The sequence below is a fragment of the Penicillium oxalicum genome, chromosome VI (genome assembly GCF_001723175.1).
Source record: "Penicillium oxalicum strain HP7-1 chromosome VI, whole genome shotgun sequence".
In the NCBI taxonomy this organism is placed as follows: Eukaryota; Fungi; Ascomycota; class Eurotiomycetes; order Eurotiales; family Aspergillaceae; genus Penicillium; species Penicillium oxalicum.
Genome location: NC_064655.1, coordinates 1,329,866 through 1,356,981, shown reverse-complemented (window position 1 = coordinate 1,356,981; position 27,116 = coordinate 1,329,866). Strand labels below are relative to the sequence as shown.

Below are 27,116 nucleotides of genomic sequence, written 5' to 3'. Positions count from 1 at the left end.
ACTCATGGCAGAGCCCAACCAATGCTCAGACCCGACATGAGCTCCTCGGGACCCGCTTTTACGAAGCTCGTAAAATGGCGTGAGCATAACTCCACCTGGCGTCTTCTCCATCGAATGTTACGCCACCGCTGATGAAGATGGACGAAAATAGTCGTGATGACCAAGGCGGGACTGCCAAGACGGAACGTGGAGGGGCAGCAGCATGCCCAGACCACTCTGAGAGAACTCGATGCAACGCCAGCCAGATTTTGGACCGGACAGTCAGAAATTTGTCAGAAAAAGCCCTTGATTGAATGGCGTCATCAATATGGTAAGGCATTCATGTTCAACAAGATGGTGCAAACAGCAGGGAAGCTCCTCATACAATTCGTACGAGTTGCTCTCCAGAGTCACGGAATCCATCCATACCCCATGCACGTGATAGGAAGTGTGTTCGTGAGTGCCAGCACCAACCTTGGAATCGACACATTGGCGATTTCTTCTTCGTAAGTACGACAGAGTCTCCCTGCACAGCGATGTAGATCTTTTGTGGACCGGTGAAACGAACCCAAGATTCGTCAAGAGAAAAAAAAAGACTAACCGCCGAGTAGCGACAAAAACACCGGCCGACGATCCTTCCACAACTTGTCAGCTTACCTGGGTCCATGATCCCCCTTTCAAGAGATGGTAGGCCAATTCTCTCATTTTTGAAGCATGCCTTGCAATACCTAACCGAGACGAGCTCCACTTGTTGGCGTTGTTAATTTGCTCCCGAAGCAAAGAGCTGAATGGCACGATCCGTGCATGTTGCAGACCCTTCACCTCTGCTTTCGATATTCTGTAGACCTCCGATCGCACACAGGCCAGTAAATACACCGCTGACCTGCCTCATTTGGGTCATGGGGGCGGATCCTTCAGATGCAATGGACGCATCCGCTTGCATAATGGACCTGCATTCGGGGTTCACCCTATGACTCTGCAGGACTGAGTGGGGGATGACAGTCGGTAGCTCTGCAGAGATTTGATGACCCATGGGGCGGTTTGGAGCCAGTCTCAAATACAATGTGGATTGCGTGCCCTGGACAAAACTGTGGTTGGTCATGCACCATGCAACATGAAATCTCACCCTTTCGCTAGTGTCTCAAGTGGAGTGAGTGTGTATGGGCCTTTGGACGCGGATCAAAATTCAAGGAAACGTCCAGCGGCCCGGAGCGAGAATCCCCACCGCGCGGGACCCTCCGAGGGCTTGGCATCTCTCTGCCTACGCCCTACAGGGTCCAGGGGCAGCGATCGACCACTTTTTGCTCGGATGCAAAGTCCACCGGCCGGTGGACTTTGCATGATCACAACTGTCCAAAGAACGGGGCAAGGATTCGAAATCCGGAGTTCAGCCTCCCGCAAACGAGGAAAACCCTTCTTCCCACAAGAACACAGACACATTCCAACGCGTCTTCCCTCCATTCATTTTTCTCCATCAGCGCATCGTTTCCACGCCTGGCCCCCTCGTTTGTCTGCATTTCTTGGAGACCCCTCCCCCCCCCAAAGCAAGTATCCCGCATCGCCCTCAATGGCCCAGAAAGAATCGGAATCGGAAATCCCCGAGACGATGGAAGCATCGTCAGCGGCGGTGCCCGACCCTCCAGATGGGGGATTAACTGCATGGACACAGGCCGTGATGGGCCACCTGGTGGCGTTCAATACTTGGGGATACATCGCGAGCTTTGGTGTTTTCCAAGCATACTATCAATCCAACCTGGGCGTCTCTTCCTCGGCAATCTCTTGGGTCGGATCGTTGCAAGTCTTTCTCATCTTCTTTGTGGGGACCTTTTCAGGCCGCGCATTGGATGCTGGTCTTTTCCGCCAGACTTTCTACATTGGGGTGTTGCTCCAGCTACTGGGGGTCTTCATGACCTCCCTCGCCACTCGTTACTGGCAGATCCTCCTCGCGCAGGGAGTCTGCACCGGCTTGGGAAGTGGCCTGCAGTTCTGCCCCGTGATGGGGCTGGTGGCCACCTATTTTTCCAGCCGGCGGGTCTTTGCCTTGGCTTTCTGCCTGGTGGGGAGTAGCACCGGAGGCATGCTGTTCCCCGGGCTGGTAAAATGCCTCATACCTGCGATCGGATTGGCGTGGACGATTCGCGTGCTGGGATTTGTTATGTTGGCGGCAAGCGTTCCCGCCGTCTTGTTGCTGCGGCCGCGATTGCCCCCGCGTCGATCGGGACCTTTGGTGGACTGGATCTCCTTCAAAGAACCCACCTACGTCCTCTTCATTCTTGGCATGTTTCTCAACTTCTGGGGTCTCTATTTCGCCTTTTACTACGTGGGGGCCTTTGGACGCACGAACATTGGTCTGACCTATTCGGATTCTACCAATCTGATCATTGTGACCAACGGCGCTGGCGTGTTCGGCCGTCTGATTCCCGCTTACCTGGCCGATCGTTACTTTGGTCCACTCAACACGATCATTCCGTTGAGCCTGGGAGCCAGTCTGATGATGTTCTGCTGGGCGGCAGTCCACTCGACAGGGGGGCTCTACGCCTTTGCCATCTTGTATGGTATTTTTTCCAATGGCGTCCAAGGTCTCTGGCCTTCAACCCTATCCAGCTTGACCTCGGACTTGAGTAAGACGGGAATCCGCATTGGCATGGGATTTACGGTAGTAAGCTTGGCTTGCTTGACGGGCCCTCCACTGGGCGGCGCTCTCATAGCGAAGGCGCATGGTTACATTGGCGCGCAGATCTGGGGCGGGCTGTCGTTTGCGCTGGGCGCTGCCATCCTTGTTCTTGCACGATATTTGAAGACTGGAAAGAGCATGAAGGTCAAGGTGTGAGGGCATCCACCCTGACCCCTCTGCATGGCTCCACGAGGGTTCCTTTTGGACACACGTGGCCGTGTGGTCAGGCCCATCGCAACCGCTGGTCGAGAGGCTGGCGGGATGCGAATTTTTTCTTTTTGTTTTTGTTTTCTCCGCTCCCGCTTCGTGCTCTGACAGGTTCACTTTGCACGGGGAGAAAAGTTTTCAGTAGTAGGGCCAACCAAGATTATGGGACTTCTAGGCATCGCAGAAGCCCGTCGATTCAAGTCGAGGCTGGCCTTCACTCTGTGTGCCCTCGAGAATGTATATATTTTACTGCCTTACTAATTCGAACAGGGAGTCAGACAATGAATTGATATATTCGAGCCTCGAAAGGTCCGCTGCGACAGTTTGGATGTACCTTTGGGGCTACTTGTAGCACACTTGATGATCAATAATCCGTGGCTAGAAACGGATATCAAACCTTGTCATTCTCTCTTTCCCCCTGCTGCAGCCTTGGCAAATTTTCGAGTCATGAATCTTTCCAAGTAGACTTGCGGTTGCCTAGAACGCCACCGGCAATGGGGTTGAGCTGCTCTCACTCTTTTTACTTTTCTCTTTATTCTTTTTCTTGTTTTTTTCCCGTCATCTTACTTTGTTGCTGAGAGTTGGGGCCTCATTGGATGCAACTCTTTCCTATTTTTTATTGGGCGCTCAGCATTGCCAACCTTGATCACTCAGATATGGAAAAGTTGCGGCCCACTACGAATGGCTAGAGGACATACCTGTGTGGAGGACTGGACATGTCCGAGATCTGTTGAAACGGCGTAGAATCGCTCTCCTTGAAGCGTTCATAAAGCTACACGTAGCATCAACTTTGCCAAAACGTTTCGAGGATCACTACTCTATAAAAAAATGGGACCAATGTCTAGATCCACCGTCGTATCATGACTAGGGCTGTGACTATGCCGGCTCTCTAGAAATAGAACAAAATACCTATAGATGCATTGTCTCGTCCACGAATTGCAATTTCTGGCCAATAGGCAGTTTTCCAAGAAGGTCTAGACATGGGAAAACTCTGCACATTGCCAATATGTATGACAAACGAAAATGCTTTTGATGCCATAATAAAGCTCATGAATGAACAAAAAGACTAGAATCGTATTTTTTAAATGCACCCGACTCGACTCCAACGTTCCTCGTATTCCCGGGGCTCATGTCCGTGCTCAGATTAGGCAGGGCTACGCGAGTAGTGTCGTATTCGACGCCGCTAAATCTACTAAAGGAAGCGGACCCACAAGCACGTTCCACTGCCAGACATTAGCCTATGGACAATAGAAGGTCTAACTTGACCTAGTATTCATCTGCATTAGACGAGATCCTGGTCCAGGTCTCGAGCCTTTCTGACAAGCGGACTCAATATGATGGCTTGGGTTATTAGGCTGGTGGACCTCATCGCGAGTCAGGATCCTGGCACGGATGTTCTGGCTGGTGGAGGTCATTGTTTTCTTTGTTTCTATTTTTTGAGAGATCGACGTTCGTTGTCTACTCCAGGTAATTGCTGAGGTAGGATCATCTCACCTTGCTCGGCGTTTCGGTGCAGATCTTCTTCATCAATACCATCGCTGTTTGATATGTCAGGCAAAGGTGAGAAGATTTCCACAATTAGAGTGAGAGGGGAGACTTCCCAGAATAGGGCCATGGGTGTGGTTCTTAAGGTGAGATGGTTATGACTGGACAGTTGGCTTTTATTTGTTTGATTTTTCTGTTTTTCTGTTTTTCGGACTTTCTTGACGATTACTCCTCTGGGGCTATTGTTTTTAATATCGAGGACAAGTTTGATACTGTTGGCGCTTGAAGTAAGTTAACTTGAGCTTTGGATGTCCAACAAGCGAAAAAAAAAACGGGCAAACGACTGAAATATTGATAATCTCCTGATGAAGAGAATTTCAAACACGCTAGCCCCAGAAATTTATGGTGAAGCGTAACAGTGGCCTTGATCTGGTATTATTTCAAGAGATCGATCCATTGGTACTGCTATCCTATGTGGATCCAGGGTACCTTTTTACAGGGCTGGATGATGTAATTTGATGCATGTGATAATTGTTTCGATTCGTGAACCTCCACATTTTCTTTCTTTGGAACTAGTTCACCCAGCCGAAACACTCCAATTGCCAAACTTGTATTGCGCTGCATACAAGCCTGGAAGGCATCTTGCTGAAGGACCTTGAAAGATCTTCCTTCCTTTCGCCCGGAATTTTGATGTGCTGCATTGCATCGGCCCACAGCGTATAGGAGGCAGGGGACGATCGAGATTCTTGCCTATTGGAGGTATAATAATTGAATTCGAATTTTTATTCTACATGGTGTCAGAGCTGGACATCCTGGCGCCACTGGAGGAGATGGCCTTCTTCCAATGATCTGAGAAGTACATCTGCGTGAGAGATTTGGAGATGCTAGGATCATTTTGCATCTGGCTAAATATCGAGATCTGCAAAAACTGGTCAGACCAACGAGGAATCGTGCTGATCTGGAGTGTTTTGGCCGCGTCATAAGAGGGGGTGCTCTATTTTCGTCTTGAGCTTCAATTTCTTCTGGCTAATGAATATAAAAAGAAGCCCGAGTCGAGAGACTTTTGTTCTATTCACTCAAATTACAACCCAGGCCATCGGGTGAGCATACTTTCTAGCCACAATGGCACCGATTGAACCCCAATCTCAGACTTGTCAAACGGCGGATGTGGCAATTGTTGGTGGCGGTGCGAGTGCCCTTGCCATTCTCCTTCACTTGATTGAGAAGGGCCAAGAAGGCAACCTGTTTTCCAAGATCGTCGTGTTTGAGAAGAGTGCCCTGGCCGGTCCCGGGCTGGCCTATTCATCATCATGTCAAGGCACCATTCTCAACATGCACACCGATACCATGGGCCTCTACCAGGCTAAGCCCAAACACTTCACACAATGGCGAAGTACTCTCACAGGAGGTGATTTTCCCTCGCGAGAGGAATACGGGCAGTACCTGCAAGCCACTTGGTCTCAGGCCATCCAACAAGCCCGACAGATTGGGCTAGGCATTGATGTTATCAACGAAGAGGTACACGACATTGAGCGATTGGACGACGGCAGATTCGAGCTCAAAGTCGAAAGTGGAAACCGACTTGTCACGCAATCTGCGGTGTTGGCCCTCGGCAACTTCACCGCGACTATCAATTCTCAACTTATCGGGCTTCGTGGCTTCTACCCGAGCCCATGGCCACTGTCCAAATTGAAGATGATCCCCAGCGATGCCCCGGTTCTGATTGTGGGCTCGCGGTTATCGGCAATCGACGCAGCAACTTTCCTCAACGAGAATGGCCACCGAGGGACCATCACTTTGATGTCCCGCAGTGGCTGCTTGCCAAAAGTGCAAGGACCAAATGAGCCGTACTCTCGTCGTTATGTGCTCCACGATCTTGCAGCACAAGTCGAATCCGACCCCAACGATGCCCTGCTTCAGATTATGCGAGCCCTGATGGTGGAGCTGTCACGGGCCACTGATGGTGACTGGAGTTGGCTGATCGATGACCTGTCACCGCTCAAGCAGCTCGAACATGATATCAATGCGGCACAGACAGGTCAAGTCCAATGGCAGTCAGTCCTTCGAGGCACAGCACCGGTCATAGAGCGATATTGGGCGTCTATCTCTCCAGCAAGTCAGGACCTTTTCATGAAGGAGTTCTACTCCATGTGGATGAGATTCCGCCATGCAATGCCGGTGCAGAATGCCAAAAAGATCCTCCACATGATGCAAAGCTCCCAGCTACGCGTTGTCCGGGGCAGTCTAGTCCAGTGGGAGGGTGGCCGCTTCCGCGCAGATACCTCGGACGGAATCATTGAGGTTGACCATGTTGTAGAAGCAACGGGACAGGAGTGTGGTCTCGATCACATCAGTGCTCCCTTAATCCAGTCGGCACTCAAGAAGAATCTGTTCAAGGCTCAGCGTCACGGTGGCATCGCCGTTGATCTGGACACTCTGAGCGCAGCACCGGGCCTCTACGCCATCGGCTCGCTCACTCGCGGCACTCACTTTTACGTGAGCGCCATCGACCGAATTGCCGCGCACGCGGCTCGTATCTCCTGCGCCCTGACGAAACAGCCGGTTCCCCGATCATTGCATGTGGCGATCTTCTGCGGATCGGATCTATTCTCTCAGCTGATGGTCAGCAAGTTGGTGCCGCAAATTCTCGCGGATGGCCATGTCCCCTTCATTTATCTGCCCAAGCACCGGGCAAAGGCGACGGCCTCTCCATTCGAGCTTCGAGAGCTTGCCTTCTTTGAGCGAGAGTTGCTGCAGCAGTATGTTCGTCCATACTTCCAGGACAAACCAGTCTCCACTGGTGGAGCACACCAGACAGTTGATCAAATCCGAAAGATGTACGGAATTTTGGTTGAAGATGTCCCCAACATCAACAACCTCTCTTTCATTGACTCACTGGCCAAACACCACATTAGCATTGGTCTCTCGATTCGATGCTACCAGAGATTCAAAACTGACATCATTCAATATTTCTCGCAACCCCGACGCCTCCTGAACCTCCACCCGGGAACCCTACCCGCCTACCGCGGCGTGATGACCACCGTTCGCGCGATGAAAAATAGAGAAACGCACTTTGGCTACTCTCTCCACGACATTGACGAGAACTGGGACGCGGGCGACGTGATTGAAATCCGCAAGCACCCCATTGACTATTCCAAGTCCATGCTTGGCTACATGGCCGATGTGTACGGTATAGGGGTGCAGATGGCACGAGACGCCGTCGACAAGATCTCCCGGGGCCAGCAGCTGTCTAAAACCCCCCAGGACACTGAAACCAGTGCCTACTATACATTCCCAACTCCGGAAGAGCTACAAGACATCCGCGACAGCGGCATACGCTTGGTGGATGCGGACCAGCTCATTCGCATTATCGTTGAAGCTTATGCGCCGCCGGGCGAACTGGAGAAGTTCCGCGAGTATGTCCAGGCCGCGGTGCAGGAATGGTACAGCCAAAATGCGTTCAAACCAGATGTTGAGGCCCCGACCCAAAGTCTCGACTCGTCAGTCTACCGCCCATCGGTCAAGTGTTGAGTTTTGGGCGAGCAAAGTGAAAGGTCGCAAAAATGGAATTATGTTACTCGGATTTAAAATTGAGCAGAGAAGGTTAATGTTTCAAAAAGTGCTAATGCAATTCCTCTTTCTTTTTTTTTATGATCCTGGCATGTTCAATTACTCTGGAGTCGTAGCTTTCGAGGCAGGTGTAGTGTTCGCAGAATGAAAGAGAGTTAGAGAGTCGTCTGTTATACAACTTCCATGGGGGCTTCTCTCTAGAATTCAAGTCAGCTTCCTTGGAGTGACTAGGTATGTATATAATTTTCCCACAATTTCCTACTTGAAATGTGACCAACATAATGATACCTTCTTCTTCACCTCTCAATTCATTACCAAATGAAGAAAAAAAAACCCGAATCTACCGAGAAACCACATCGGATCATACCCGACATCTCGGACAATTCAATCCCTTCCGACACTGCCAAAGCCGACGAAGTGCGACAAAACCCGCAAAGACCCGCCTCAGCTCGGCCTTATTTGCGTCCCCCAAACACCGACCATGTCCGACCTGCGCAGAACCTCCAAACTGGCGCGTTCCATTTCTTTTGTTTTTCTCCCAAGACATGTCCAATAAACTCCCCGAGAATCCATTGCTCCAGGCTCGTTTTCCGAAACACCGACTCTGTCGGGAGATTCCTTGGTTGAGGTGCGTGGTGGAATCATGAGTCATGACGTCTGGTACCTAATCAAGGGGACATACCGACTCTTACTATCTAGTAGTCCTACTGTATCCTGTCTAGTTAATGCACATTCCTCTACGAGTTCCACGGCAAAATGCCTGCCTTGTGCGCAAAAAGCTTAAAGTTGGTTTATCCTGCAGTGAGCGGATCGGGTCAGGTGAATGAATACCGTCTATAAGTACGTAGTACTTTTTGGCTTGGACCTTCTATCGTTCTTCAACTGGTTTCTATTTCCAACTCGTTGAGTCCTGAGGTTTCCAAATCAAGCAGCTTTACAGCATTCGAGTCGAACTTGCATCGTCGGTCCGTACGAATAATGGCGTCCTCTGGGACTCTCGGTCTGGGGTTGGCCCAAGCAATTGGCACTTCCGGTGCAGCGTGGTTATCAGGTATACTCATCCTCCCTTTGTACTAGTTTCCTCTTGACGGCGTCTTTCCTCAATGGATCACACGACTGGTGCAATGCTTCAAAAGACCAACTGTCTCGGGATGCAGACAGCTACTAACCCCGGAACATAGGCAACATCATTGCTCTCAGTATCATTACCACATCAGCTCTTTTACAATCGCATCGTGAAGATAATGTCTCTCTGGCGATCCTCGCCAAGCAGTGGCGAAACATGTATGCCAAGGGCAAGGCCCAAAACCCTCCCATCGCGGTGGCCGTCGCGGCCGCGTTCGTCTATCTCGCTTGGTCTGCACCATCAGGGAAACCTGTCTCCAGCCACGCGGCGCTTTCGCGCTCGGGTCTTTTCTCGGCCGCGGCGGCGATGACGCTGGGCATTGTGCCTTTTACCTTCGCCGCAATGGCGGGTACCAACAACAGCCTACAGCGCCAAGCCCAGTCTGCGGTGGAAACGTCTCAGACGGAGACGATGGGGTTGCTTGAAAGGTGGTCTACTCTCAATCTGATTCGAGGTTGTTTTCCCCTTGCTGGGGCGGTTCTGGGACTGATGGCTTCATTGATGGAGTAATTCGCTGGCGAGTATTGGGGTCCGCCCAAAGAGTCTCTCCGTCGAGCGGGCAGCAGGCACAATAATTACGTTCCAAGCGGGCTAGCTATTCGGCGACTGTTGTGAAAGATCAAGAGGCAAACATGCTCGACAAGGTAGTTCAGGTTCGAACTGCCAGTCAGGTAAGAGGCAGGCCAGGGTATCTTTCTGCTCAATTTGCGAACTATGGGTATGTATTATTAGGTGTTAAGGTGTATAAAATCCTAGTTGATGATGGCTTCTCCGCGTTCAGTCACGAGATGATCCTCAACGGCCACGGGGCCCTCGCCGACCCCGGTCAGGATGACTCGGCTCACGCCACCCTTGAGCACATCCAGGACACGAGTGTCGATCTGGTCAAGAGAGACACCGGGGGCGCTCAGGTGAGCCAGGTTCTCGTAGAAGGGACCCTCCCAGCCGCTGGCGCTCGAGCCGAGAATGGCCTTGACAGTGCCGGCAACTAGCTCAGAATCCTTCTCCTCGTAGTAGATGACAGCGTTGGGGCCCGCATCGAAGGTGTAGGCGGCTACGGTGCGGCCAACTGCACGGTTGATGTCGTGGACCAGGCGGACTGCAGCGCGGGAAACATCATTCATGTAGAAAATCGGGGGCCAGGAGTCCAAGCATGTGGCGTGGAAGGTGTTCGAGTCACGCATGGTGATCTCGGCGAACTTGGGGAAGTCCCGGTCACGGATGGCGGCCTCAATGGCATCCATACGCTCGGGGACAACTGTTTGAGCGCGGGTAGCAAACAGGTCCGAAGTCGCAACAGTGGTTTGCATGCCCTCGGTGCTAGGAACGTCCTTCTTCTCCGCGCTGACCACAAGGACCAGGGCCCGCATCTCCGGCCAGTGGGATGCCGGAGCCACCTCCTCTGCCAGGCTGTCGCTGCCGTCGGCTTGCTCGCCTGTGCGCCAGGCAACGTAGCCGCCCATGAGCGAACGACAGGCGGAGCCTGAGCCTTGACGGGCAATACGGCTCAGCTCCCGGGGCGACTGGGGGAGCTCATAGAGGTTGGCGACTGCGCGGACAAGGGCAGCGAACCCAGCAGCGGAACTGGCCAAACCAGCAGCCGTGGGGAAGTTGTTCTCGGAGACGATTCGGAGAGGGAAGGTGGACAGTTTGGGGAGTGACGCGTCGGCATCTTCGAGAGACTTGCGGAGAGAACGCAGACTTGATAGACAGGCCAGAGTACGCTTAGAGGACTGGATATCTTGAGGTTTGCCGTTCAGGGTCAAGGTATCCTCGGCGGGGTAGTCTGCGCTCGCGGAAGCGGTGGTCAAAGTGCGCAGAGATTGTTGTGAGAGGGTCACAGAGAGTGACGAATTGGTGGGAAGGTTGAGAGTCGTATCACGCTTGCCCCAGTACCTGTCAAGAGAAAGAGGTCAGTCAGCATGCAATCACCAGGAACAAACATCACGGGTGGAGGGGTAAGTTTTTAGTGAGTCTCATACTTGATGACGGCAATGTTGACAGGGGCGGTGGTGGTTGCCCGGTAGACAGGCGATTGAGTGGAAGACGCCATCTTGATTCACGTGTAGAGTAAGAAGCTGAATTGAAGCTCTTGATCGATTCTTCGTCCACAATGCAGCAATAGGGGGTGGATTGCCTTCTTGGGAAGGCGACGCTTATAATGTGGGCCAGGCGGTGAAGGCAAAATAATGAGTCGCCGGAGAAACTCTGCCTCGACGATCACATCGTCCACCGACGCTTTTAGTGGAACCCTGCCAGTCCCTGATATTTTAAAGCATTTGCACTTCCTCATGGGAGCCGGCGCCAGTACTCCCTCTGCACCTGCAGAACCTTCTGCGGCAACATGTCCTGTCGATCACAAGACCCGTGAAGTCTGGTTGCAACAGAATGGTGGCAAAGCGCCGCATCCCGCTTCCTCTGCGCCGGCGCAAGAAGGAGAACAGCCCCCTTCCAAATTACAACGACCTTTATCCACAGATCGGGAGATTAGCAGCATACCTCGAGCTGGCGCTCCGTCCGCCGCCGGCACTTGTCCGGAGGCAAAGAAGGGATCCCCATCGCCTTACGAATCATCTCCATACGCTGCTTCGCACGGGGCTCCCTCCAACGCCGAAGCCGAGACGGGTCACGACCAGGCCTCGGGCAACTGGATATATCCCTCTGAAAAACAGTTCTTCGAAGCCCTGATGCGCAAAGGCAACACACCAGGGTCAACGTCATCCCCCTCTGAACTGGCGACCTCCGTCGCCTCCATCATTCCCATTCACAATGCAGTCAACGAGCGGGCATGGCAGCAAATCCTCGACTGGGAAAACAAAGCGCCGTCCACGGATCCCGGCAGTAAGAAATGCGGGGGTCCCAAATTATATTCGTTCCGGGGTCTCGGAGTTGATCCTCAATTTCTAAGTCCACGCGCCCGTATCAACGGGTGGCTGGGGTACCAGCATCCGTTTGATCGGCATGACTGGGTAGTTGAGCGCTGCGGCGGCGAGCGAGTTGAGTACGTGATCGATTTTTATCAAGGCAAAACAAATGCCGGTGGCGACAAGCCAGATGGCCTTTCCGCAAACGCCGCCTCGGGCAAACTCAGCTTCTATCTAGATGTACGGCCGAAACTGAACACCTATGAGGGCTGGAGGATGAGATTCAACAAGTTTGTCGGTTTCTGATCGTCGAATCGGTCAAGACTGGTCGAGCGTCGGTCCGAGTAGACCGGGAAGCCGGCATTGTAAATTAGTCACGTAAGGCAATCACATCTATGTACGATATCAACGTTGCATCTGGAAGAGCTGGCCAAATAATCCATGAAGACAATCACGATTCTTTATACTGCAACAATAGTATAGAGTCAAAGACAATTATCGGACCAGAAAAAAAAATTAGGCAAAGTGCAAGGGATACATCGGGGGATATCGTGCGTGAACTTAGTAGTGGAGACGGCGGCGCCCCATAGTAAACAATAAAAGACCAAGGAAATGACAGACCAGGCAAACTGAGAAAGGAAAGCGGAAACACCGGTTAACCCAGAACAACCGCTAAAACGATGATGGTCAAGATAACCGCAAGGATGATCAGCAAGCAGCAGGCCTTGTTGCGGGCGTTTTTCTGATATCGACTAGCACTGCGTAGCTCGGTATTGGCGCCCCCTGTGTCTCGAACAACGTTCTGGACGTTCTCGCTGATGATATCGAGTTGTCCGCCTTGCTCGTGAACAATATGGGCAACGTCTCGGAATAGCTCGTTCAATTCACCAACCGATTGCTCAATGTTGCGAATTTCGTTCTCCCGCTCAATGATGAGAGATTCTTGGAAATCCACCTCGCTTTGGTTCGCCATTCGGGATTGTTCCAGCTGCTGTTGTTGCTGGAGTTGCACTCCAGCCTCATCTGATGCATGTTCCCCATCCTCGATAGCTGAACGCGCTGCAACTGCCGAAGCTCGCTGTTTTTCCAAAGCTCGACGCTGCACCGTTTGGAATTCATCAAGGCTGGCTTTGAATTCGGATGACAATTTTTGCTGGGTCCATTTTTGTGATGGCTTAAAGATATCGTCAGCCAAGCCGATTTGTAGATGTCAAATTGCCGCCAACTCACATTGACGTCCTCCCATTGCTGGATCTTCTTCAGCCCATCGCCAACGTCTTTGAACCCTGTCCGTGTCTCGTCCAGAAGGTTGTGTACACGTTCGCGCACACGTTCCGTATCTCTCTTTGTGCCGAGAAGTGCAATCTGGTTGGAAAGACGCGAGATGTTGGAAGTCAACGTGAACAGTTGATCGGACAGCGATTCAGCTAAATGATCGAAGCCAGGGTCATCACGATACTGCGGGTCATCGGACCGGCGCATATCAGTAGGCTGCGCCTCTAGTGAGTTTAATCGGTCGAAAGACATAGCGAGCGAGTATCCTTCTCGAAATCTCAGAAACTGGGCCGGAGGTTGCTATCGCGGACCCTTGTTGTGCGGGGACGACAGGCAGAGATGCATCTGCGGAAAGCCCCAAACACCTCCTCACATGACGTACTGCCGGCCGGGTGCTGAGACTCAACTGCGAGGGTGCACCAGCCACAGATTGGGTGAGCTGAGCCATCGATTATCACGTGACACAACGTGGCTGGTGTGTTTTGATGCTCAAAATATTCCATCATGATTCCAGGTTAGTCGCAAGAGGTACAACTTCAGCCTACCAAAGCGCGATCGGATCCGGCAATCTCCCGAAATATTCAATTGAGGCGCCATATCATTGCCGATCTGGACTTTCTTGAAATGCTCGCCCTTGAAGTGCTCTGAGATCCCCATCTTTGTCTCTCACTTGTTCCTCATTACACCGAAGCTCAGAAAATGGCCGTCGCAACACAAGTCCGGCCTTACAGGCGGATTTTGACCTCCGCGCTGCATAGGCGATTCGTCCACGCCTCTGCGCTCTCGCTTCTTGTCTGTTATTTTATCTCGATCGTCATTGGCGACAAAACATCGTGTAGGTGGCCTGTTCGATTTCCCACAACTCTGAGCTACCTTCAGCTGTTGCACCTCGAAATAGCTGGGCTAATCCACGCTTCGTGTTAGTGTTCTGGACATGGTTTCCCATAGGACCCTGTGGGCTCCGTGCCGTCATGATTTTTCTTTCGGCCCTGCTCATTTTCGTGCTTCGAGTCAGTCAGATGCATCTCGGCTCGAGGACGACACCGTCTCCGCTCAGCACTGCCAGAAACCTCTTTCCTCTTCAAATCGCCTACACATTCTGTTGTTACCTTTTTTCGGCTTGGTGGTTTACTGAGCTCTATCTATGGTCATCTTCCAAGGAGGCGCAACTGGATATTGTGAAACGCGGCCGGTATGAGCTTCCGAGCGACTCGGTCTGCTGGGGAACTGCTACTAATATTGGAATCAGATCACACGAGCGGCCAGTTCTGAATGAGAGGCCAATTTACATCCATGCCTTTCACCTGCTGCTGGCATGCGCCCAAGCTTTCTTCCACCTTGTCTTCGACTACGATCAAATCTCTGTCCCCGTCAGACTACGATCTACCGACCCCACCGACGAGCGTACACACCAAGTGGTTCCGACCTCTAAGTACATCCGAAGCGCGTTCCCTCAAAAGATTCAAAATGCCATCGGATACACTACCATGGTCGCTATTGCGACCCCATTTCTGTATCTTCTCTTCTTGCGCCAGACTGCTTGGAGCTTGTCGCTGTACTTTGCGAAACTGTTCTGGAGTTTCTCTCGCTCGGCCGCGCAACCCGATACGTTCTTTCCCCCAGCTTTTGGTGCTCTTATTCTCCGGTCTTTCGTCTCGGGTTTCCTGTTGTGTCTCAGCTGGCAGTCCGCCAACCTGTTCTTCTCTATTTTCTTGGGCAAGGAGCCACTGAAGCGTGGCCAGCCGCTCACGGCCGATGCGAAAGACCCTAACGCAAGCTTACTATCAGGCCTCAAGGCCAAGAAGCACATTGTCAAGTCCTTCGCTTTATGGGAATTGGGTCTCATCAGTCAGCGTCAGCCAGATCGCCGAAAGGCAATTTTCAGCGAGATCGACCGCGAAGGTGGCTCGACGTGGCATCAGATTCTTGGTTGCGCCCAGGAAGAGATTATGGGTATCACCAAGCGGATCGAGGAGTACAAGGCACCCAAATCCGCCTCCCTGCCTGTGGCCGGGAAGAATGACCCCCAGCCAGAATTGCGTACCTTGCCTCGCTTGGCAGACGCCCCCAAGGATCAAAATATCTTTGCGACTGCCCCCAAGGCGACCTCTCGCCATGAAAAGTTCGGGGAAGCTCTGGGCTCGACCGCCAAGGCGTACGGTCAGTCACCGGACTGGACACCTACCGCTCGGGCTCGTGCCCGTGATGTATTTGACAGGGCCTCGACCGCAATGCTCAGTCCAGAGCGTAAGCAAAAGCTTCTTGCCTCGACTCAAGAGCTGAAACGACTTACTGGTGGTCCGTCTACCACCTACAAACCCGAGGATGTGCACCCGATCATCGTCCAACTTCTGCATTGGTGTCAGCCGCTGAGACAAACGTATGCCCGACGGGCAACAAGCATCGTTTGCGGAACTCCGGATTCCTCCCTCAGCTCAATTGTAGACGCCGTTGATTCTTTGACGCGCTTGCTGATTGCTAGTCTCAACGAGGACCAGTACGGCAAGGTGCAGGCGGATGTCCCGTCGGTGATCAACCTATTCACCCAAACACTCATGACCCTCGACGCTTTTGTCTACCAGGGAGGCTTGGATGCACACTGGACGGACATTGAATTCCCGCCCTCAAGCAATCCGGAGGCACAAGCCGAGGCGCGGAAGGTTCCTGAGATCGAGTTAATTCTCAATACCTTGCAGAGTGGGTTGCGGGATCTTCTTGAAGCGTTTAAGCCTTACCTTCGCGACGTCGGCGTGACTGGGAAGGACCTCCGCTTAGCGAGAGAGGCAGCTGGTATGGAGGAAGACGAATTGTTTTTATAACCTTTGACCTCGTTTTACGTTTTTGGACAATTTTCCGGCGATTCGAGTGGTGGTTCGGAATCTTTGCTTTCCCCCTTTCTCGGCCCGAGGTGTTGGGTCTCCAAGAAGACTACTAGTGCATGGTTTGGCGTTCTGTATCGAATATGAATACCCTTTAATGATTTCCTTTGGAAAGAATTGCCGGACTGAAGAGGGTGTTGCTTGGAGTGAACTTGCTTCGTTTCATGCCCGAGAATTTCCCCTCCTCCGTTTTCTTAGCGCCGCGCGTAGGTCACATGATCGTAGCTGCGGGAATAACCTCATATCCCACCAGACAGTTGATGCAGGTCGTTTATTGTGAGTCATGCCGTTGGTGACTGTCTCATCTCAGAAGCCTCCTTTCTCTACAATGGTATCCCTGACCAATGTCTATCACTTGCGTCGTGTCGCGGACACGTCGGCCAAGGCATGTTTAATCTGTTTTAAACCATCGACCAGTGTGTTGATCACACCCGACAACAAGGTAGAGAAACCTGCATCCAATTAATGTAATTCGCGAAGACATTTACGACGGCTTCATGCTACATGTTTAGCTTACTAAGGTTATTGACAACAAAGGATTTTTTCTATGTGTGCCCAATACATCTTCAAGATCGGCATTTCTGCTCGCCTATTGTTGATGCCGAGAAAGAAGCAGCACGACTAAAGGAGCAGAAGATGGCCGCGGAAATCGAGCGCGTCAAGAAAGAGTATGAAGAGAAGCAGAAGCGCAAAAAGGAGCGTGAGAAGGAGTCCAAAAAGGACGATAAAGGTGGTTCCAAAGAAAAGGACAACAAAGACTCTAAAGACGCCAAGGCCAGTGAAGAAAAGGAACGAGATGAAAAGGTGAGCTTCACAAGCTAGACAGACTCGTCATCCAATTCGGCCCATCTAATCTACCTGTCTCCTAGATTGATGCCATCAAAAAAGGGAACGAAACGAAGCCTGATGACAGTCAACGCGTTTTTGCACTTCACAAGTAGGTCGAAGTTAATCCACCCGATGAGTTGTTTTTCTTTTGCTGATAAGGTCACAGGACATTCTACCAAATGCGAATCGATAGGCTGAAGAGTATCGAGATGGCCAAACGTAACCAAGAACGGATGAAAAACCCGTCCTTGTTTCCATCTGTACCTTCGAATGATCTCTGATCTTCTGAGCTGTCGAGTCGGACTGCAATACGAGACGCGGCCGGCATGTCGATCTGGAACAGAGCCCCCGAATTCTAAATGAAGCCCGTCGGTCTATTATAAACGGGACTGGCCAACAGTCGCGTATTGGGCTCTGCTTCGAGGATGTTATCACTCTTCAGCAGGACCTCCCCTGCAGATGCTTCGGCAGCACCGCGATTTGTTACAGTACGTGTCTCTCCTTTGAGTACATTGTGCCCCCAGTCTTTTGGGGCCATCATGTCAACTTTTCTCTTCCTGCGATCGAGATGTGGAACAAAGTACAATAGAACATGTCGCGTTCGATGAACCTTGCCCATTTGATCACCGCGCCCAGATTCGCAGACGCATGACATACCAGATGACAACGTCTGAGTAATCCTGAGCATAAGCCATTTGGGCTGCCTAGCAGAGGAATCAGCCAGGCCCTCTAGGGACTAAGAGCCTGCTGGCTGTTGTTGTATTCAACTAATTCAAGAAATGGAATGGCTTGTGGCTGGGAGAGCAAGACTGCGAAAAGCGGCGGCCTGGGCTGTCACTGTACACTTCCGAGCATGTCGAAGAACTGAGTCCTGAATCACAACTCGAATGAAAAAAATATATATTATTCGTAGTCACAGTACAAGCCTCCTGAATCGAGGATGAAAAATCACCGCCCGTGCATTCATCTCATCTTCCTTGGAAATCCTTGGACTACCTCAAGCGTATTGGAAGGTTGCGCATGCCTGTGTCTTTCTTACCAGTCCTTTCCATTCCACCATGCTTCGGATCCTGATGTATCGTCTTCAGCAATTGCTTCCGAGCGTACATACACGAGCGCCAGGCAGATGCAATGAGACCTCCTTCATCCCAGGTAGTATACGTAGTAGGTACTCTAGGCGTGGTAAGATAAGCGCGGCGCGAGACAGGCGGATCCATCCCCTCCTGTCTCGGTCCAATTTTCTTATTTCCAATTTTTTTGGACTTGTGGATTCGTAAGCACTGAGGATGAGAAGTCTATTGTGATTCCAGGTCCCCGGTGGCTGTGCACCTGTGCGGTATCGCTGGAGCCTGTCGATCGACTGGAGTTTACTCGGCTCGAGTGTGCTCATTCGAAGCAATCTGGATGATCTCGTTTGGAAAATTAGATTTCTCCTCTTATTGTTTATTCATCATGTCTGTGCTGTCGATACCCACAATCCGGCAGATTCGATCTCGTGCCCAGGTCACAAATGGTAAGGAGCCAGGGAATCTATGTTTCTGCCTGCGACACGATGGATAACCATGCAGACTGGACGATAGCTGGGAAGTGAGAATCACACCGTCGTCTTTCTTTGAATGGGCACTTGAACCGATCTATTATGACACAAGTGTGCTCGTGGCAAGGTCTCGTTCTTTATGTTTACACTGCTATCTACTACGAGATGGTCCACTCCTCCCACAAGAGTCAGGACCGATTAGGGTCAGCCTAGTATATCCTGAGTCTCGGGGCTTGACTTGAATTCCTCAGCTCTGAGGTTGATATACTAAATGTTTGAATCCGAAAGGCAGAGCTCATGGAAAGCGAGTAGGCAGAAACCGAGGCATACCATGCATCGGATCATATGACATTTTGTGGACCCAACCAGCTCGATGAAGGAATTCGGTTGAACGTGATATTTCAGACACATCTACAGCTTTCGCTGATACCCGTGAGTGCCATTCAGTCTGGATTCGCCCGTGGCTTGAACGGACTGTTTGATTTTTTGTTTGAATCGCTTCTTGATGATCACAAGCTCGTGGGACGAATCGAGTACCCGTGGACGATACTCTTGATGACAGTACTCCACCTGTGAGAGCCGCTTAATATGGATGTCGCCGTATACCTTGGACATGTGACCGGAAAAAAACACAAAGCTACGATCTCTCAATCTCCTACACCTTTCATTCCCCTTTCAAAACCACAGGTTAACCCTCGTCTGGCCCCTTCGATTTAATCTTGACTTGGCTGTGAGATCAATGATAGGTCTATTGCATTGAGAATGTATTGATGAAGCTCGTGTCTTGCGAGTCCACAAATGGAATATGGAAGCAGTCCCGCCTCTCACAAATAATCAAGGGCTCACGATATCAGAAGCACCTGATGATCTGATATAGCTAAGGCGGGACTAATTCGAGAACACTCTTATCCATTACCCATTTGGAAGCGAGTCTCTATAGAAACCAAACCAATATCGCTCCAATGCTCGTACCGCGACATGATAAACCTTGCTTTTCTTTCTAGAAAAAAAAAGAACAGGAAGACTGGCAAAACATCTACATACCTCAAGACGACCTAGAATCTATCCTCTTTATAGCATAAGAGGTGCCCATCAGTACAACCCACCAAATGCACGCAGTACACCTTGAAAATACAGCGCTATCCCACATAGTCTAGTGCAATACATCTGTACACTATACAAGCGTACAGTATGAATATACAAAGGTACTTTATATGCTACCGTACCATCCACATCAATCAACAGCCGGATTCCGTCCTCGCCCTGCAAGGCTACATTTCCACACTGCAAGCCCCCCCCATTCTCCCTGCAAGCCTTGCAAGGTAAACTGTGCACTGCCCTCTCGCACCCTGGCCCCGCCCCGGCAGCAAACGTTTTCATCCGCGGATCCATCTCTGGACTAAATGAGGCGAGGGCGCCTCTCGAAAGAATAGGGCTGTCAGCCTGGCCCCTGTCAGGCAGAGACGGGAACACGGTGGATGGTTACGCGGCACGTGTGAGGGTTAACTTTGACGGATAGTGGACAAGCTGCAAGCCCTCGGGACTTGGGTCAGTGTTTCAGTGTTTAGTGTCGGCGTCAATATTCGAGGGGGATTCCGGGAATGGATATCAGAGGGGAATGTGCACTGTACGGTGAACAGTGTCCAGTCTAAGGTGTTTCAGGATGAATAATCAGAAAGGAATTCAAGTAACAAGTACATTATCTCCGGAGATGGGAGTCCAACTTGTCGGCTGCCAGGGTCCGGGGTGAAGGGAGAGTTTTCTCAAGGAGGTGGGATCAGATAGTATGCCATCTTATATAAGGTGTAGAGGATTAAATGCGTATAGACTAAGTTGTTACTAGGCTTAATAAGTACTCTATATATATTAATATGTATAAAGTGCACAGATTTTCTGAGCAGAGAGCAGAGATTCACGAGAGCAAAGTATCTTCTGAATATGGATCATCGATTTAAAAATGATGTTGTAGATGTGTACAATCAAGCCCATCAAGATGTCCTGCACATGCTCTATACCAGGCGCTGTATCTGACCATTACAAGACAGTCATGTATTGTAATGTAATCTCGATCAAGTATGGTAATACACATACAACGTGATACACACCACCGGCATCCGCAACGACCAATCGGAGAATGCAGGAAAGGGACCCGCTTTGCACAGCCTCCTTCACTCCCAGTGCGTCTCCCATCATTTGACCCAAACGTTGCTTCGTCCTGGTTTTTGCCTCGACAAAAGAGGGAAAAAGGAAAGAAGCTCACCTCCCTGAAAGACAAGGGAGGGGCAAATCAGAGCTGCGTCTCCCTGGTCAGCGTCATTGGCGTCGAAAGAACACGTTTGATTCTTAATTTTTTTTTTCCTTTCGGGGGATGGACAGTACATCATTGCTCGTGCAGGATGGTGTGAGCCCTGTAGGGTTCAGGTGGTGGGCACTTTTGAAGCTAAGGCCATGCTTACTCTTTTGAGTCACCATTACACATCATAGGCGGTCTGGTGGATTGTCATAGTCGCCATGTACAGACCTGCTGGGATGGATTTTTACGGACCAGGCTCTTAGCATGTGAGTAGTGAATGTCCTTGCTGCTCGGACCAGATCAGCGGGTGTATGTCGGTCATCAAATGCAGTCCTCCAGTGTCCACTGGACAAAGAAATCTACCCGAGACAAGCTACACGCTCGAGTTTTTCCCCATCTCCTCCGTGGCGGGCTGACGGCGCGTTTGGCGGTTGTGGGGTGGATCTCGCCCTGTACGGAGAGAAGAGTCTTACTGTACTTGGTCTCTGTCTGCAACCATCACCACAAAAAAAAAACAAAGGGTCATCCCACGGGGGAATCATGAAGCACACATAGAGTCTGGCAGGGGTTGACAAACAATTAAGACAAGTCTGCCCGATATAATGAATGAGACAAGGACACGAACGGACCTCCATCAATAAGAACCACCTCACGATAACCAGTATCGCTCAGCATTTTTGGTCGTCAATAGCATCTTCTTGTCAAGCTCGCAGGATGAGGACCGCTGTTCTCCGCCTTTGATTGCCGGATCACTCACAGACGCCTACCGGCAGTACAAATGTACTTTGTGCCCTTGACTCTCCAGTAGGTGTGCCATTGTAGGGGGTTCTTCGACGGTAATAGAGTTTAGCCCGCTGATGGAGTGTTGGTTCCTGTTCCATGTCGTGTCCGGTTGATCATGGACCGCACGGCCCACGTCGACGACCCCGTGGCATTGGGTCGACGGGTGGACCTCGGAGTGGAGGCGACACACACACAAGCTCTCGACGAACAGCGACGCGACGATGACATGCCCTCCCCTCCCCTCATGGCCATGCTCGTATTCTTCTTCAAAAGGAGGAAAGCCCAGATCAGCTGTCCCTTGCAATTGCGGGACAAGAGTAGTCATGGCGAACATCTATTGAATTTTCCGCAAAGTCGGCCCTGGGAAGCCCGTCCGTTTAGCTTCAACAGAGGGAACAGCTCGACCCTGGAAGACATCTCCGTCATAGAGGCTGGTTGGATTTGTCCAAATCATGCGATCACCTCCTGTGTGTGGAGAAGCTCCATCAGAATTGAGTATTGTATACGAGTGACGCGCTCTATTCTTGAAAATCTGACAATGGGTGTCACGGCCGGGTCCTTCAGTCCTCCCAGGTAAACCGGGGCCCTATCTCAATGGTCATTCGGTCAATGCCTGTACTCTGATTGGGGAAAAACAACAACAACTGGTGCATGGATACTTCCGAGTCGTTGAACCCGCCGCCAGTCTACCCAGGAAATTGTAGAACCTGATAAATCTCTGTTGTTTGCTCAAGGCTCGGAAGTTGAAACGGTTTAGAGTGCGGGTAACCATATTTGTTACATCAATGTTGCGTGTGATTGGACTGTCGGACTCGAGGATATCTGCAGCTCGTCGCACCAATCAACACACGACCCTCGTGATAGAAAGTCCCACTCTGAACCCCCAAAGTGGCTGCAGGAATCAAGCATGACTGGGTGCCGTTGGACAGCCTCGATGGAGTGAGCCTTTTTTTTTTGAAGGCGCGCACGGACTGGAGAGGTGAGTCTAAATGGATTCAATCAATTCCACGGTCGACGGTACTCACCGGTTGTCGTAGTGGAGGTAAATGCCGGATGGTGCTGTCAAAGCTCCCTTTTATATCCACATGATGTCGTGGCGAAGCGGACCTTCATGCTGCGTCCATGCTGATTGACCACACTTATGCTCGAGGGCATACATACAACTCAGCGAACACAGCTTTCCCGGACCCAGGCAATCGGAAACTGTCCAACCTTACACATAAAAACAGTCAAACAAATTGTCTGGATTGAAATTCGAGAGGCACAGGGCTACCACAACATAAAAGGTTGTACTTTGGGACTCTTTCGAGGCCTGGGCCGTGCGCAAGGCACAAATGTCGGCAACGGGCTTGAAGGCGGGAGAGTAGTCCTTGTCGAGGCTCGAGATTCGTGTGTTGTTTCAAGTCGCTCAAGGCATACTGCCATGTAGGAGTATTTGTAATATCGATATGGCTTTCATCACATTGTGATTCATATTGTCTTTGTGAAAGCAACATACAGACATGTACCTACAGTCATAGGCTCAGGAGTGAACAGTGAACACTGGTACATTGATTTATGTACATCGGCAGTCGTCAAGGCTTGGCATGGGCGCAGGCCAAGCCAGTGCCATGAGCTAGTTTGATTGTCTACAGGCAAAACAAAAAAGGAAAAAAAAAATTCAAGTCAAACTCCAGGGTGAATAGACTTTGAGAATCACGCGCAGATGACAAACTCGATGATACATCTCCATAAACTCCAATTGCCTCGTAACCCAGCCGCGTCATCACAAATTCCCACGTCCAGAGCCAGGCTCACTGCCCTCGGACCGCATCCCTGGAGGCAACCGAATTCCCGTCGCCGGACCGCCAGAGCCACGTGCGGCGGGATTCACTCGCTGGGCAATATCCACGCGAGCTTTCGCCAGCCCGATCGCAGGCACCACCCATCCACCACAGCTGCACTGCATACCCTGCCAGGCGAATTTCCCAATGTTGGCCCCACAGCCCGCGTTGGGACACGTGAGACGACCGGACAAAGGAGCGTCGACGGAGTAGTCGTCGTACGTGGAGTCTGCGTCCGGATCGCAGCCTTCTTGCACCGAAGATGGGAACAAACTGGGCCGCATCCATTTGAGCGGATGGAGAAAGACATGTGCGCATTCCGCGTTCGGCGCCGTTCGGGAGCGTCGCTGCGTGTCTCTCTCATGGTTGATGATGAATGAGGTGGTTGCAAGAGTGCGTCTGAGGGGGGTGAGAATCAGTGACGGGTTAAGATGGCCAGACATGGCCAGAAAGGAAGGCAGGCTTTCCCTCCCCGTTCGAAAAAGCAAAGAGGGTTAATACGTACCGGCACTTGCGGCATTTGATCTCCATAGAGCGGCCACTATCGTTCTGCGCGGGTTGCACCGGTAACTCATCCTCGAAGCGCACTGATTTCAACTCAGGAGCACGCCCACATGCCACGCTCTCCTCCACATCTCGGTGGTATAGCCAGCGTTGGTAGATGGGGTTATCTGACACCGTATCGGGGCAGCCCATCTCATGGTAGAGCTCTAGCTGTCTCATAAAGCCATCATTCGGCTCACAGAGCGGTCGAGATTGCCTGATGATATCCAGAGCGGCTTGTGGTGTGAGCGCACCGGGCTGCTGATGCATGAGATAGGCAATACATATTGCTGCGGATCGAGATTTGCCCATGGCACTAGAGCGACCATGTTAGATTCTGGCTGAGGCAGATGACGGGTCAAATTGAACTGTGCCTGTAGGGATGATTGGTTGTATATGTTCGCAAGAGGATTGACCCCCAAAACTGGAAATCATCGTCCAGCCTGGAGAGCGTGTAGCATAGATGCGTAGCATTTTTCCAACAGCCACATGCTCACCCGTGAATGGGACACATTATGGTAGATATGGGAATAACACTCGATTGTTCATCAAGTGTCACAGAGGGGAAAAGTAGGGTGAAATGCAAAGAAAAACTCTTACCAGTGTACCAATACACCACCACCGCTATCCAATCCAGCCTGAATAAACCGGATCGCAGCAGGGAAATGCTCCAAGAGATTTTCATCCTCGACATCATCAGCATCGATGGCCAGATGTTGAAAAGAGGCAAAGGTGTCCTCGGCAGGGTTCAGCCGTAACACAGACAGAACATGGCTAATGTCTGCTTTGGCTAGAGCGGCTTTGTTCTTGAGGCAAAAGATTCTAAAACAGAAGAAGCATCAAGTCAGTTCATCAACGTGATGACAATTCAGTAACGAAGCATAAAAATGTCGACCTCAAGGCCCACTTTTTAATACAATTACCCCTTCCCCAGATGTTGCATTGAAATCTCCAAAGTGAGGGATGCATGCTTACCCCCCAATGTAGATATTGTGGCCGGGAATCTGATTCATGGCCATCTTTGCGGCGCTACTTCTCAGCGTGTGATATATTCTCCGAGTTTGAGTATATTCAGTGCGTATTTTCAATCCAATATCCAAAGGTCTTTTTTTTCTCCAAATCTAAGAGTATGAAATGCGTCGATCAAAGTACATTTAGCGGTTGATGTAAACTCCCAATCAAGAAGGCGGAGATTTCCCTTCAACCTGCCTCGGTCTCCATAAATTCTGGAGGACCTAAAGTGGTAAGTAGGGTAAGGGTCAGATCTCTCAGGTGACCGAGCCTTGTCCGTCGTTGATGCCTCAGGCTCAAAACTACTATAAGTGTTCCCGCAAGCAAGTGGAACATTTCCAGTATAGTGATACGCTGCACCAGTTGCGGTATAAATTCTACAGTCTCCGTACCGAAATACAGTAATCCTGATTCTTTGCAAACATCTCCAGCTGAATTCAAGATGATATTTGCCCGCTGCTGGGGTGATATCCCGTTGATGTGGCAAGAAACACGCCGGTGAGCCCGTCCGGTGAAATGGGCCGTTCCCACTCAACAACGCCATTTTGCCATTAAAGATAAAGTACAAGGACGCGTGCCAACTGCCAACTACCAAGTCCTCACACACATTGCTATGTGTGAGAACGACAGCTGCTAGGTGTTTGGAACTGCGCGCATGTGAGGCTGCTTGAAGTGGATTAGGGCTGCGTAGACTTGCCATAGCAAGGCATAGCTCAGTTCAAGCTTGGAACTTTTTACCCACACGATCAGCCATGCCGGGCCACCGTGGTTCCCACCAATAAGACTGAGAAAAATAAGGTCATTCAGCTCTTCCAGTCTTGGATTCGTGCAGATTGTACAGTACACATGGGCTGTACGCAACTTGCCACCACCGTAGGTTCGACGGAGCATGAGATGGACCAGAATAGCCAATCCAGATCCAGACTGAATTTCTCGAGAGGGGGTTTTGCCATGTAGCGTACCCTCCGGAGTTCGTAGTCCGCGGACTGGCTGTCTGAATCTCGAAGGAGAGCGGGCTTCTGTCAATTTGATTGGAGTTCATGCCTTGCTCCGTGATTACATAGTGCCCCGGGCGATTGTGGGGGGTCTTGGTCAATTCTTAACAAGCTTCCTTGATGAGTCTGGGCCCGATGAAATTGGCAGACTGGCCATTGACTTGAGTTTAAAGATCCGGAATTCGGTCGGAGGAAATGTCAGGCGCGACTGATCAGTATTGAAGTTTGAGTCGGGACTGCGATATGCAGATAGTTTCACTGGGTACAGTGAGCCACCAGAGGGCCCTGAAAGTCGGCACTGAACGTTCTTGATCAGAGTACATCAAGTAAGTGCTGTAGTGTGTACACATATGTTGATACATAAGGTACTGCTGATGGACTTCTGAGCACAAGACATAGATCTTCTAGTGGTCATGCGCAATCTGGATAGGGATGTAGCTGGATTCGAAAGTAGGATGCAACGGGACTCCGTGGCACGGGTTCTACGAATTGCAAGGCGATATGCCTGGCCACTGACGTATGTTGATCCCTGTGGTGCGGCAGGGCTGCTAACTTGCTGTTCTTGGAGAACTATTTGATGGCGTTCGGCTGGCGTTTAACCTGGCGCAATCTGTGGACCGGACCACACCACTGCAGTTTCAGCCATGAATGTCAAGTCCTGTCGATGCACCGCCTAGTGGGCAGCTGATTCATGGAAGGCGACCCAGCGACGACCAATCCCTTGGTCCGAGTTTGTTTGACAGGACTACAGTATCTTGAAATCACACGAGAGGCAAAAGTAGAATGTTAGCTGGGTGTTAAAAAGTTGTGGTAAAACTCCAGTCCAACTCTCACTTTGCTAGGCAGGCCACTTTCAGATGTATGCATCAGATTGAGTAAGTCAGACATGTACATGCAAAAGTACCTCGTATTCCGTCCTTTGCTAGAGGAGCTAAAAATCTGATTCTGAAATTGCTCTGAACTAGAATATAACAATTTATCAATTTATGATTCATTATGACAGTATGGACAGAGAGTGAAAGTGACGATATAGCATTTAAAAAATGGTCCTCTTTTCTAGTTTCTTACGCGTGGACTAATCCAATCTTGGACATTCAAACATTCCATAGGGCTGGTAGTCGTGGGCAGTGAGCATGTCCGATAACTCAATTCAGGATAGCTATGATTGACAGTAGCCGTTGCACAACCGTTTCTAACTTAGTCTGTAACCTACTTAGGTAGGTACATACCTTTTCAAACCCCCC

At 50.8% G+C, this 27,116-nt stretch overlaps 9 protein-coding genes across 9 annotated transcripts; 5 read left to right on the top strand and 4 right to left on the bottom strand.

Moving 5' to 3' along the window:
- Positions 1 to 1,546: 1,546 nt before the first annotated feature.
- POX_f07767 (uncharacterized protein) lies at positions 1,547 to 2,809 on the top strand (the record flags this gene model as incomplete). The annotated part of the gene is made up of 1 exon (XM_050116561.1): positions 1,547 to 2,809. One exon carries the CDS (start codon positions 1,547 to 1,549, stop codon positions 2,807 to 2,809), a length of 1,263 nt encoding a protein of 420 aa, XP_049966700.1.
- Positions 2,810 to 5,467: 2,658 nt separating this feature from the next.
- On the top strand, positions 5,468 to 7,876 carry POX_f07766 (uncharacterized protein; the record flags this gene model as incomplete). The annotated part of the gene is made up of 1 exon (XM_050116560.1): positions 5,468 to 7,876. One exon carries the CDS (start codon positions 5,468 to 5,470, stop codon positions 7,874 to 7,876), a length of 2,409 nt encoding a protein of 802 aa, XP_049966699.1.
- A 1,017-nt stretch (positions 7,877 to 8,893) lies between these two features.
- POX_f07765 (uncharacterized protein) lies at positions 8,894 to 9,551 on the top strand (the record flags this gene model as incomplete). Its single annotated transcript, XM_050116559.1, has 2 exons — positions 8,894 to 8,966; positions 9,097 to 9,551. The coding sequence occupies 2 exons, from the start codon at positions 8,894 to 8,896 to the stop codon at positions 9,549 to 9,551; spliced, it is 528 nt and encodes a 175-aa protein (XP_049966698.1).
- A 242-nt stretch (positions 9,552 to 9,793) lies between these two features.
- Positions 9,794 to 11,094, bottom strand: POX_f07764 (Diphosphomevalonate decarboxylase; the record flags this gene model as incomplete). The annotated part of the gene is made up of 2 exons (XM_050116558.1): positions 9,794 to 10,937; positions 11,024 to 11,094. 2 exons carry the CDS (start codon positions 11,092 to 11,094, stop codon positions 9,794 to 9,796), a joined length of 1,215 nt encoding a protein of 404 aa, XP_049966697.1.
- A 136-nt stretch (positions 11,095 to 11,230) lies between these two features.
- POX_f07763 (putative cytochrome c1 heme lyase) lies at positions 11,231 to 12,211 on the top strand (the record flags this gene model as incomplete). The annotated part of the gene is made up of 1 exon (XM_050116557.1): positions 11,231 to 12,211. The coding sequence occupies one exon, from the start codon at positions 11,231 to 11,233 to the stop codon at positions 12,209 to 12,211; it is 981 nt and encodes a 326-aa protein (XP_049966696.1).
- Positions 12,212 to 12,560: 349 nt separating this feature from the next.
- On the bottom strand, positions 12,561 to 13,432 carry POX_f07762 (uncharacterized protein; the record flags this gene model as incomplete). Its single annotated transcript, XM_050116556.1, has 2 exons — positions 12,561 to 13,079; positions 13,136 to 13,432. 2 exons carry the CDS (start codon positions 13,430 to 13,432, stop codon positions 12,561 to 12,563), a joined length of 816 nt encoding a protein of 271 aa, XP_049966695.1.
- A 447-nt stretch (positions 13,433 to 13,879) lies between these two features.
- Positions 13,880 to 17,168, top strand: POX_f07761 (uncharacterized protein; the record flags this gene model as incomplete). Its single annotated transcript, XM_050116555.1, has 6 exons — positions 13,880 to 14,015; positions 14,105 to 14,372; positions 14,430 to 15,970; positions 16,631 to 16,863; positions 16,929 to 16,996; positions 17,054 to 17,168. The coding sequence occupies 6 exons, from the start codon at positions 13,880 to 13,882 to the stop codon at positions 17,166 to 17,168; spliced, it is 2,361 nt and encodes a 786-aa protein (XP_049966694.1).
- Positions 17,169 to 21,480: 4,312 nt separating this feature from the next.
- On the bottom strand, positions 21,481 to 21,834 carry POX_f07760 (uncharacterized protein; the record flags this gene model as incomplete). The annotated part of the gene is made up of 1 exon (XM_050116554.1): positions 21,481 to 21,834. The coding sequence occupies one exon, from the start codon at positions 21,832 to 21,834 to the stop codon at positions 21,481 to 21,483; it is 354 nt and encodes a 117-aa protein (XP_049966693.1).
- Positions 21,835 to 23,265: 1,431 nt separating this feature from the next.
- On the bottom strand, positions 23,266 to 24,885 carry POX_f07759 (uncharacterized protein; the record flags this gene model as incomplete). Its single annotated transcript, XM_050116553.1, has 4 exons — positions 23,266 to 23,722; positions 23,829 to 24,182; positions 24,467 to 24,688; positions 24,842 to 24,885. 4 exons carry the CDS (start codon positions 24,883 to 24,885, stop codon positions 23,266 to 23,268), a joined length of 1,077 nt encoding a protein of 358 aa, XP_049966692.1.
- Between the last annotated feature and the right edge of the window lie 2,231 nt (positions 24,886 to 27,116).